We start from the raw sequence: 12,745 nt of genomic DNA, 5'->3' as shown, positions 1-12,745 counted from the left end.
AACATTGTCTGCTGCAGTTACACAGAATTTAGAAGGGATGAACCTGGTTATATAGCTAAGGAGATTTTCAAGGAGTGCTGAAGGTGCTGCCTGGTTTCTTTTTTGCTGCTCCTGGTAAAATGCAAGAGCAGAGAGATAAATAGAGGGAAAACCGTTACACCAAAAAATAACGACTGAATTATTTAGAAAATTTTCAGCCTCTCCAGATGGCAAAAGATGCTAAAAATCAGAACAGCTGCTCAAAGTGTGGCATAGAGAAAAGGCTGAGTGTGAGACTGTACAACCTTTCGTTGAAACCTCAGAAAGATCAAAAGGTCAGAACATTCAGTCACACAAAGGCCGCTTTTAAGAGATTAAGAGTGTGTGCATGTCACAGATCTCCTTGACTAAACCAGGAGCATCTAGGAAGCTTAAGGTCATTATCACTCAGCCATCTAAACAAGAGGCCAAGAGAGAAAAGAGATTTGTTTGAAAAGATCTGTGGATGTGGCTTCTGTCTAGCGGAGTGAAAGGCAGTGAATCCATGCAAGACCCACATAGTTCCTGAGGACTATCTCAGCAGAAATCCTGCCAGCTTGGCTGAAAAGGGTCAGAGAGAGAACAAAATGAAGAGGTGGCTGGACTCCCCAAATTCTACTTGCAGGAAGCAGGGTTCATAAAACTACTCAGCTGCAAATGTGTTATCTTTCATAAAATATGAAGGATGAAAAGAAGGTGGAACCCCATGCCCAGAAGAAAGAGCCAAGAGCCCCTGAGGATTATTCACAGGTCTTGAAATTAAATCGAGAAAGGCAAACATCTACCTGATTTCAAAACCATTATGGACCTGTGACTCCTTCTGACCTTTTCCCCTTTTTTGAGCCAGAACATCTACAAACATTATCCTATGCCTTCTCACTACTCTATGTTGCCAGTGTTTGGGGAGAATAAACAGCCTCTTCAGTGTAACAGGTCTATGGATGGAGAGCAACTTTGTCCCAGCAGCTGCACCTACTGAATGACACCCAGGAGCCGCATCTGTACCTGGACTTGATTTAGATCTTGAACTTTTAGGTGATAAGATGTAGATTTAGATGATTAAATTTTGGATTTGGAACACATGCTGTGATGAGATGAGACTCTGAGGAATCTTGAAAAGGAGTAAATATATTTTTCATGTGGAAGGGATGTGAATTATTGGGGGCTTACGGTAGATGGTGGTAGGTAGAATTCTAAGATGATCCCCAAGATTCCTGCCTCCTGGTACATATGCCCTGTTTAATCCCCTATCCTTGAATGTGTGCAGGACTTGTGAATATGATGAGCTATTACTCCAGTGAAGGAATTTTTTAGATGTAATTAAGGTCCTTAATCAGTTGACTTTTGAGTTAACAGAAGGGAGATTATTCTGGGTCAATCTGACCTAATCAAGTTATCAACTAATCAACTTAAAAGAGACATGAATCAGCAGATACTCTCCTACTGGCCTCGAAGAAGAAAATTGTCATGTTATAGAGAAGGCCACATGGCAGGGAATGGTAAGTGGCCTTTTACAGCTGAGGTCCTCAGTTCTATAGCCTCAAGGAATTGAATTCAGCCAACAACTATTGTGTTTGGAAGAGAACCCTGAGTCCCAGATGAGATCACAGCCATGGTCGACACCTTGACGACATCCTTGGGAGACCCTGAGCAGAGAATCCAATCAAGCCATGCCTGAACTTTTGACCTACAGAAACTATGAGATAGTATGTTTAATGTTTCCAGCTGCTAAGTTACAAAGGCTTCAAAGCAGGTATTACAAATATATTCAAATAATTAAAGAAAACTATATTCAAAGAGCTAAAGGAAAATATGCTAACAGTAAGTCAATGTATAGGAAATCTCAACAGAGAAAGACACTACAAAAAAGAACCAAATGGATATTCAGAGTTGAAAAGTAACTGAAATAAAATGACTACACAGGCTCAACAGCAAGTTTGAGATGGCAGAAGAAATCAGTGAATTTAAAGATAGATCATCAGAAATTATCCAGAACAGAGAAAGGAGCAGAAAAAATATTTGAAGAAACAATGGCTAAAACCTTCCCAAGTAGATTTTAAAAACATTAAATTACATTCCAAGCTCAATGAACCCCAAGTACAATAAACACAGACCACATTTAGACATACCTTAAACTGCTGAAAAACAAAGAGAAAATCTTAAAAGCAGCAAGAGAATGATGACTCATCACATACAGGCAACAAAATGATTACGGATGACCTTTCATTGAAAACAATGGTGGCACTATGGTAGTGTAATCCCAAATTCAGAGTGCTGGAAGGAAAAATCACTGTCAACTAGAATTCTATATCCAGCTAAACTATCTCTTTAAAAATTGAAAGCAGAATAAAGTCATTCCCTAATGAACAAAAACTGAGAGAATTTATTGCTAACAGTCCTATCCTAGATGAAATCCCAAAGAAAGGCCTTACAGTGAAAGAAAATGACACCAGAGGGTCTCTCAGATTCACAGGAAGTAATGAAAAGCATAGGAAATGGCACATATGTGGGTAAATATAAGAGACTGTGTGTATATTGTATATATATATATATTTTTTTTACTTTTCTTCTCTTATTATGTAAAGTAATATAAACTCAATTTAACAATGGTTTAAATAACATCTAGATATATGTCCATAATAGCACAGAGGAGGAGACAGAAGCTATACTGATACAAATCTGCTAAATTTTACTGGATTTAACTCAATACTAAGAATGAAAGTGACTGCAATAAATTCAGGAAGCATAACGTAATCCCTAGGGCAACCACTAACAAAGTAACTAAAAAAAAATCTAAGAAATCAACAAAGGATACTTTTATCCCCATTATTCAGATGAGGAAATGAGTCCTAGCAGGGGACACAGCCCACCACAACTGGGGCTGGTCCCCAGGACTCCTGACTCCACACTCAAGGGCTGGAGGCCAATCTCTACCTTCCAGTGGGGCAGGGCTGAGACTCCTCATCCATCAGAGAAGGAGAAAGTGAAGGGGAAAGGTTCCTCAAAATGTTATAAATTGCCTCCCAGTCTGTGCAAATATTTCCCTTGACACCCTGAATATTTTTATTAGTTCTTCCACCCTAAAAACGACCACATATAAACTGCTGGCAGGAGTAAGAGGGATGACTTTTCAAGCAAAGCTAATTACCAGTGGTGCCCAGTGAACACACACAAAAAAGCCTGTGTAGCTTTCCAGCGCTCATTATGAAGCTGATTAGCACTAATTTTCTGTCTGCCCAAACTGTCTTCCTACACCCTGGGAAGGGCTGACACCCCTTCAATGGAGCTCGGACTGGAAGGGCATGGGGGAGGGGGCAGAGCAGACTGCTTACCTCCATCACAGGCCGAGAGGGGCACCTCACCTGCTTTAAAAGTTACCACAGTGGAGGAGGGATGCTTTGGCCCCACAGCACATGACATTTACGAGAGGACTGAGCTGTACTGGAAGGAGTTCATACCGTGTTCCTGCCTGCTGAGGAGCTATTTAATCCTGCAAAGATAAAATGACTAAATTATTTAATATTTATTCTTGAGTAAACACCTACTGAAATTTATTGTGCTTCACATTTTATAAAGTGCATGTATGAAAACAGAAACTTAATGGACCCCATTACTGTATGCCAAGGACTAAGCTAAGCCCTCACCTGCTCTATGTTATATAATCCTCACAACTACCTCAAGAGCCTGGTTTCATTGTTCTCATTTCACAGATTAAGAAACTGAAGTTCAGAGTGGTTAAGATGCATCAGATTGATCCAAGCCAGGTCATCTGGATTTGTTCCTGGGTGATTGTTCAACTAGATCCCTCAGAGGAGAATGTGTAAAAAAGCCTGAGACAAAAGTTGATGCTTTTTAATCAAATGCATGTGTGTCTTCATCTCTCACATCTGACTAATTTGCAAACACAAAGATCTGCAATGTTCTTGCTGGGTTTTTTTAATCACTCATAGTGACTTTATCAGGTTGACCAGATCTCAGAAGCAGATCTGAGCTAGTTCTCACATCAGAGTTACTGAGAGAAACTGTAGCAGCTGCTGCAGCACAAAATCTAACATGAATTTAAATGAGCAAATATTATTAATGAACACATTTGAAAACTGAATTTCACAGAAAAAATTAAATTTCTTCCTGACACTAACATGTGATCAAAATTTAAAGTGATATAAACATGTTTTAAAGTCACTGTGGTAATTACTAAAAGTAGCCAGCCAGACCACAGCTAGGCACTGTCAGAAGTCTACCCTGTGTAGTGGAACTTTGTAATAGCCCAGTACATCAAATTGTTCTCTTGAAATTTCAGCTTTGGTTAGTTCTCTTCAGTTAACATAAACTTTAACTGTAATTTTGACCATGGCAGCAACACAAAACTAAATAGCATTCTTTATTTAATAAACCTAGGCTATCTCAATAGTCTAAAGAAATCAATATAATGTTCCCAGTGTCCACCTGTCTACACTGAGAAAACTCTAACCCAATACTTGAGGTATTACCAGTTTATGCAAAGTACATTACATGAGTCTAATTTCCACCCAGGCAAACAGGAATCCCTGCAAATACCAAAATAAAATATTTACCTTGTTGCTAGGGGGAACAAAAAAGAAATGACAGTAGACTATATATCTTGATAGAAAAATAGTTAAAGGTTTTAATTCTCTGAATACCAAGAGTTAACATTTTATGACTACCCTCTGAAAACAGGGCATTTGGCAACAATTTTAAAGTTTTCAAAATCACTACAAAGCTTATTCACATTTTTACTAAATCTAACATCATCTTCACAAATCACAGAATCATTTTCTGATCAAAGAAAGAGCAGCCAAGTTTTTAGTGGGTCTGCCACTGTACTAAGTCTCTGTTAAACACAGAGTCCTGGGGGCCCGCATCTCCTCTGACAGGCTCCGTGGTACAGTGACACTTCATACCATGCGTTCTTTGAAGAACCATTTCTGATGTTCCGAGTTGGTGCAGTCTCGTAAGAGTGGTACAGAATTGTCGCTCAACTCCTTCCTCTCGGCCTGAACACATTTCTTCGACTGTACGTGAAATAATGAACCATCCTACAAAAGATAATAGACACTCAACATTCAAGAGAATTACAAGCAATTCCTCAGAAAGGATGTTTTCCTTAAGTGCTCAGGGTGATTTTTATCCTTTCAGAAATATTTATTGAGCAGTCAGCGCCTTCAGGGACAAAAGCAACCCAGGACTGTCTGTGCAGAGAGAGGGCCAGGCATGCACAGACTTGCCACGCCTGCCTCTGCGGGAGCTCTTCACTGGGGTCCTCGACTCCACCGTCAGGACCGATGGTGCCACCTGCTGGCTGTTCTTGGGATCTGTCAGATCTTATATCTCACCCTCAACTGACATCCTTTCCTTGAGGAAAATCAGGACCAAAGATCCTGTATTAATCTCTTCCACTTCCCTTAGGTCGACTAATTCCTTCCTGAGGGTCTCTTTCTCCCATGTATTTAAATGGAGAATCAGCAAATTTGGCTTTAGTCCCAGTTAAGCCACAGACCAGCTGGGTGAGGACAAGGTAACCAGAGAGGAAGCAAGTTCTGCAGACCGTGCCAATCCCCAAACCCCAAAGGACAATGACCATCTCTAACACCTCCCCTGTCTCTTCTTTTCACCAACTGCTGCTGAGTTAATTCAGCATGTCTCTCCCCAAGTTCTGGAGTTTATTCTTTCCCTCCACCTCTCTCTGTTGTAAGCTGTACGCCCTCAGGGCACTTCACCATGGCTGAGCAGCAAAAAGGCAAAGCAAGTGGCATCCCTGTTCCAGGGAAAGAGCTCTTGGAAATAAAATCAGATGCAGAAGAATCTCAGTAACATTAACCTGGAAAGCCTTTAAAAGTGCTCACAAATTGCCTGTAGAATAATGTGAAAGTAAATAAATAAAGCACCCCACCTCCCACGCTTCTAAAGAAACTTCCTTAAATGGTCACTGAAATTTAAGATTTTTAAGATAAGATTTTAATGACGTTTCAAACCAATTTCATGACTCCTATCTTGTATTACTATTCCCTGATGGCTTACAACAGCTTCAAGTTGGAAGAAAGAAGGGTAGAGAAGGGCGTTACAAAGGATCACAAACTTTTGGGGTTCACAGAAGCATTTTTCCCTACTATTTTTTATATCAAATAGGCAGTACTATGATGTCTGACTTTTCCAGGTAACCTGCAAATTTCATTGCTAATCATAACATTTTCTACAAGAAAACATATTCCAACTTCTAATCATACTTAGAAAGAATCCATTTCTAAGTAGTATGATGAATCTTTCCATCCCTGGGGCCAGACTGGGAATGAAAGCCTCCCATGGCGCTAAAAGTGAACTAATTCTTTCTTTTGAGTTATTTTCTTTGGATTTATTCCCTCAAGCGCTTTTTAGTGAGTCACAGGCTATGACTGATGTATGAGTTGCATCATGGGCTGATGGCAAATGTGGTGGGGTTAGTGCCTTTTGGGCCTGAAATAACACCCAGTTCCAAATCAACAGTGACTCTTCCGACGGAGCGCCAACTCCATCAGAGAGGTATTTTCCTGGTTGCTGTACCACCAGTAAAAACTAATCTCTGTAGAGCTTTACACCTTCCAAAGACTATTTCTGGCCATAGTTGTACTCCTCACTAGAGGTAGACAAGGTTGAGATTATTGTTCCCACTTCAGAGCTGGGAAAAATGAGGCTGAGGCAACGGGAGTGGCTCATACTTGGATCTAACCTCATGTCCTTACACGTGGCTATCTGTTTCCCTTGTTTGAACCCCATGTGATCTCCAAATGCTTTGGGGACAGCTCCTCTTCCCATTCCAGCCAGCTGCAGCTCAAAGTGTGAGGGGGACAGGGAGGCTGAAAGGGAGTGGACAGTGAGGAAAGACAGAAATTGGTGCTGGATGCCACAGGACCTCAATAGGACTGCCACCCCTCGGGTTCACTGTGAAGTTCCTGGTCTCTGCTAGAGGCTGCATCCCTGAGACTTGCTAGGGACTCGCTTTACTTCCACACTCCCCTCTGCAGCCTGAGGGACCAGGACCAACAGCAAGAAAGGCGTGAGGTCGCCTGATTACCTCCTGCAGGATGAACTTCTGATCCTCTGGGGTGGCCTCCTCACAGAGATGCATGATGAGGACATCCGATCCTGCTTCCACACTCACACAGCCCTCTGGCTGGTGGGTGTTATAGCGTATTTCATTCTGGGACGTGTACTCGAAAAACTAGAAATGGAGCAGCCAATATACACCAGTTACCCTCTGATGTGCAAAGAGGGAAATCTTTAGAAAGAGGGGTAAGAATCTGGGTCAGCAGGGCCTGGGTGCTGGAGTCCAGCCCTCTCCCCTCACCCACCAACACCACGTGTGTCCCTGCAGCACCCAGTGCACCTCTGGCGGGGTGCTTAGCAAGTGCGAATGGAGGCGCCCTTTCTCATGCCCTCCTCGTTTGCTAGATGGTGAGGGCGGGGCTGGTGCCTGGGTCACCCCGCACCCTCTGTGCCTAACCCTGGGCTGGGGCAGAAGGGTGGGAAAGAAGATGGACTGGTCCCAGCACCAGCACTTGAAGGCTCTCTGTGACCTTGGCCAGCTACTTCCTCTCCCTTTCTTCAGTCCCTTCCTCTTCCTCCTCTCCAAATATCATAGATGCAACCATGCCTGGGAGACTGTAAGGTGCTGTGCACAGCAAGCAACAGGACTGCTAATGGGGGGGCTTGTTTTTCAGAGCAATGTTTTCCCCACCATAGTGTGTCTAGGAAAATGCTGATTCTGGGCCCCGCTCCCAGAGAGAGGAGGAGGATTCCTTTTGTCTGAGATGGCGCCCAGGAAGCCGCACTTTTACACTTCTAACAAGACATGCAGCCACCATCCACCCTACCCTACCCCCTTGCTTCCTGAGATTCTGGCACAGGTGGCTGTTCTGAAGGCACATGGAGCAGTGCTTCTCAAACGATCTCCCTGAAAGTGGGTCAAGACAAGAGATGGGTTCACAAGGGATCGGGTGGGTCTGAGAACCTGGACTTCTAAGCTCTCAGGTGATGCTGATAGTACCAGTGGGGGCACCTCTCAGGAGCACTGTTCTAAAAGGGGCTGAAGAACCCGAAAATTTTAACATTGTAGGGGTCCGAATTATGAAAGTTTACTGTTGACCATAATGGGGTGTAATATTCAGATGGAACTGGGGTGACTCCAGTTTGGAGGAAAACTTGAATCCCCAACCCTCGTCTCCAGTGTCTGACACCTCTTAGGACGGTAAGGCTTTGAAGGTCCAGAACTAATGCTTTGCTCTCTCCTGCATCCTCCACTGGCCCCTGCTTCCCTGGACAGGGGTCCTATTCTGGTCCTCAGATCTTCCAGGTCTTACTCCCCTGCCCAGCCTGAAGTTCAACACTTAACCCAGACAGACCGCCCTGGGGCCCAATTGAGGCAACTGCCCTAAAAACCACTTTGCAGTGTGGCATGACACATCAAATCCTGTAATTCCACTGAAGTATTAATTAAGTCAGCTGAAATGCACATCTGATGCTTCTTCTTTTTTTTTTTTCTGAGCCAAGATGTTAGTGACAGGGTTATTTATAATCACAAAAACAGGGAGGCAGAGAGTCAGTTACTCTGCAGTAATTAATACAGCCACACAAAGGAATATCAAGAGGCCATTAGGAATGATATTCTCAGAGGATGTCTAACAACACTAGAAAAGTATAAGTGATGGAAATAATGGAATATAAAACATATAGATATTATAACAACTATTTAAAATACATAATCCCCAGGTCAGGCACAAAAAAGATGGGAAGTAAATATATCTTTTTTTTTGACATTTGCCATATTTTCTTTCTCTCATTCTGTGTAAGTAGATAAATGCGTGTATATGTAAATAAAAGAGTATATAAACATATATGCACCTCTCTCTCCCCATTCTCTCTGTGTATATATATGTATACGTATGTTCATATAATTACATACATACACACACTGAGTGAGAGATAAAGCAGGTGTATGTGTATATATGTCACTGTTTTATCTTTTATTACATATGTATGTGTGTGTACATATATAATTTTCCCCCCTAGGAACAATTATAGAAAGTTGCAGGAAGCACAGCATCTCTAAATACTGTACCGTGCAGCATTTAAGACCACATTCTCTTATGTAACCACAAGAGTATAATGACATTCAAGAAATTTAACAGCAAAATAACAATATTATCTAATATACAGTCCATGTCCAAATTTCCAAATTGCCCCCAAACGTGCTTTAGAGTTGTGCATGTGTAGATTCCCCAGACCAGGATTCACTGATGTTCTGCATTTGATTGTCCTCTTTAATCTTTATTCTAGGACCATTACCCTGCGAGAAGTAAATATGTCTTAATTATAATGGTGGTTGCTCTGGGTCCTGTCACTCACTACTTGTTCCACTTTTTATATTTCCCAAATGTTTTGTGATGAGTATATATTACCTCTACAATAAAAAATCACATATTAAATATTTTTAAAACGCATAGATTTTTCTCCTCATCTCCCTCTTTAGAGGCCCACATCACTGATTCCTTGAGCACAGAGCCTCCCGCTGTCCATGTTCCCGCAGCCTGAGAACAAGTTGTTAAAGCAGCAGCACCCACCTGGTTCTGACCCATCCCATGACAGTGGTACAGAATGACCTGGTGTCCTGTGATCTGGTGTTCATTGGGAGGGTTATAATCAAAGCAGTAATCTTTCAGTCCTTTGTTCTGGAGCTAAACAAAACACAAAGGTGGCATTTTGGTCCACGTTTATACACAACAGATTCCACCCAAGGCGGTGAGGCGGGTAAACGGAGTGAGAGGAGTGCCTGCGTAAAGAGCTGGACTCGGTGCTAAGAGCCCCTTCTATTTCTGATTTTTAAAGTGTTTTCCCATTCTATACCTTAGGCAGGAATCACAACCCTCATTTTAAGATGAGAAACCTGAAGAGCAGAGAGATTAACTCTTCATGGCCTGAGACCTCACACTGCTTCATGTCTAATTAGTGCAGCCATATTGCTGCACTAGTCCAAACATAGCTGGGTTGTCACGTTGCACACGTATCAAGGAGCTCCTGCTATTATGCACCTGCAAAGGACACCCCAGTTGCAGGACTAGGCATATCTCAAATCAGAAGGCCACCATTGTAAATTACAGGAACAGTGTAATACAGAGCCAATGATCTGCACACAGATGAGTGGAGATACTTGAGTCTTGAATCCAGGACCTCAGAATCCAAGTCCAGTGCTCTCTCCATCACTCAACATTGCCTAACCTAATGTCATCTCTAAGATACTTTTGGATCTAAATCCCCTTAATCAGTCTAAGAGCAAAAAACCATGGGAGGTTCCATGCTTCTTCCTCCCTTCCAGGAGCCTCCAGAAAAAAGACTAGAGCATCTTCCAAATCCCTTTCTGAAGAGGTTAAAGAACCCTCGATAGCTTCTCCAGAACCCTACTCCTGCCCTGGCCCTTGTCTACCTTTGACTAGCCTGGTTCTGAGGATAAGACTCAGCCATATAGAAAGAAGGGATCCACAATCCACTAGCTCATAAAACACAGACCTCTGTGTTCTTGAGGTCCCTTTGCTTTGAGAATGAACCTGGGAACAGGAGATGTGAATAATTAGAGCATCTTAGATTTAGAAGGACTCAAATGTCATTAAGCCAAGTGGTACCCACTCTTGATCACCAAAGGACCTTGACCTCAAATGAGCTCCCTATTTTCAAAAGATTTTGTCTACCAAAGAAAATGCAAAAATATTAAAAAAAAAAAAAGAAAAAAAAGAAAAAAGGGAGAACTCCCTAAAGATTAAAACTGAGATTAATCAAGATAACTATATTAAGTTGATGATAAACATAGAGAAAAGAATAATTTTGAATGACTTTAGAGCAGAGTATATTTGAGTACACGTCCCTAGTGAAACACAGTCTATAAATAAATAGAGCTGCAAGAAGTCAAAATTCATTCAGTATCAGACTGTCAGTGGTAATACTGTATTATTATTTGGAAACTATTTAAAATATGTTTTAAAATAAAGTAATTAGGTTAGTATTTTTAGAAACCAAGATTTTCAGCGCAAGAAAAAATATAATATCAAAGAAGAAAAAAATCCTATAAAATTACATTTGAATTTGAAGTATCAATAAGAGCTCATGATTTACTTCTCAATAATATGTATTCCCTTCTCTGCCCACTGAGAAAGTGTAGAGCTGTGCCAGCCCACATGGTACTCACTGGCCACATGTGGGTACTGGGCACCTGAAATGTGACCAGTCCAAACTGAGATTTCAAGACTTAGTATGAAGAAAAGAATGTATAAAATCTCAGTAAATTAATTTTTATATCAACTTGCATGTTGGAGTGATCATATTTGGGATATGTTAGGCTAAATAAAATATAATATCAGCTTCACCTGTTTCTTTTTTCAATATGGCTACTAAAATTTTTAAATTACACATGTAGCTGGCATTATAGTTTCTGAGACAAAGACCAGCACTAGCATCCAGAGTGAGGACTCTGAATACTAACCCTCACTAAAACGATCAAGGCTTCTGAGAGGAACGGCAGCAAATGTGCAAGATAAGTGTGGCCAGAGTCAAGGAAGCAATCAAAAAGCTGTTACCATGGCGTCAAGATCACAGAAGCCTAAATAGATTCCTACTTGTCAAAGACAGGACAAATTGAAAGACTAAATTGGCCGTGTAAAAACCCAGTGATCTACAATGATACTCAAAAGAAAAAGCCAAAAAGCAAATGAGCCAACAGACACAAATACAACCCATTGCATAAAACTGGAGGAAACTAAAGTACCAACTCCTGCTCGGCAAATAGTCAAATAAAGAGAAAGACTTAAGAATCTGTTATGTCGCTTCTGAATGAACTCTAAATTTCATGGATACCAAACTGTTCTAGTTAACAAGGGAATGTTCTCCTTTGTAGAAGAATCCCAGCTAATAAATGCAGAAGAAAAGAAAGAACTAGAAAAACCACTGTTTGGCAACGCCACTTGAAATAGCGGATCTAGATAATGATTACTAATGGCTACTTAAAACATTAGCTGGAAGACTGAAGTGGCACCTGCTAATAGGTGGTCCAGGTGATGCCCCACGCACCCACTGATCAATCTCATCACTCGAGGCAGGATGACCAGAGGTTATGTACTCCCGCAACCACGCAATGTGAGTACAAATCACACTTGTGAAGTGTTCTTGCCAAAAAGCTTAATTCCAACTCCAATCAAAACTTTAGACCTCATTTTTATTTTAAAGAAATATAGGGGAAAGAGGCATGATTTAAAAGATGCCACAAGGAAACAATTAGACAGTTCCAAGGGTGAGCCACTCTACAGTGCAACTGATGCTGTTTTTCAACAAGTTAAAGGCATTAACAAAGGGGGTGGGGGCAGGGAAGAAGATTGCCTTGAATCAAGAGACTATATTTCAAAAAAAAAAAAAAAGAGAGAGAGAGAGAGAGAGACTTAGGAGAAAAGACATGATAACCAAATATAATGTGTAGACCTTGTTTGGATTCCAATTGGAACTAGCCAAATACAAGAGAAATTTGAGAAATTGGGGGAATCCAATTGGCTGGATATTAAATGACACCAAGAAATTACTGTTCATTTGATTAGGTGTGATAATGGCCTGTGGTTTTGTAAGAATGTCCATGCAGAGATGCACGCTGGGTGAAGAGGAGTGAAATGACGTGATGCTTGGGGTTTGCTGGAAAAAA

At 41.3% G+C, this 12,745-nt stretch overlaps 1 protein-coding gene across 3 annotated transcripts in view; it reads right to left on the bottom strand.

Moving 5' to 3' along the window:
- Positions 1-3,373: 3,373 nt before the first annotated feature.
- GALNT12 (polypeptide N-acetylgalactosaminyltransferase 12) overlaps positions 3,374-12,745 on the bottom strand; it is a 35,802-nt gene continuing 26,430 nt past the window's right edge. For 2 of the 3 annotated variants that reach the window (XM_032478066.1, XM_032478064.1), the window contains 3 exons: positions 9,633-9,746; positions 7,088-7,234; positions 4,636-5,075 (listed from right to left, as the gene is read on the bottom strand). In XM_032478066.1, coding sequence (XP_032333957.1) covers positions 4,935-5,075; positions 7,088-7,234; positions 9,633-9,746 — 402 coding nt within the window. In that variant the 3' untranslated portion in view covers positions 4,636-4,934. Of the gene's footprint in view, positions 3,509-4,635; positions 5,076-7,087; positions 7,235-9,632; positions 9,747-12,745 lie in introns of those variants that run through there. The other variant, XM_032478065.1, reaches the window with a different exon arrangement.

Source organism: Camelus ferus, chromosome 4 (assembly GCF_009834535.1).
Source record: "Camelus ferus isolate YT-003-E chromosome 4, BCGSAC_Cfer_1.0, whole genome shotgun sequence".
NCBI classification, from domain to species: Eukaryota; Metazoa; Chordata; class Mammalia; order Artiodactyla; family Camelidae; genus Camelus; species Camelus ferus.
The sequence above is the reverse complement of the archived record's forward strand: the minus strand, read 5'-3'. Positions and strand labels throughout refer to the sequence as shown.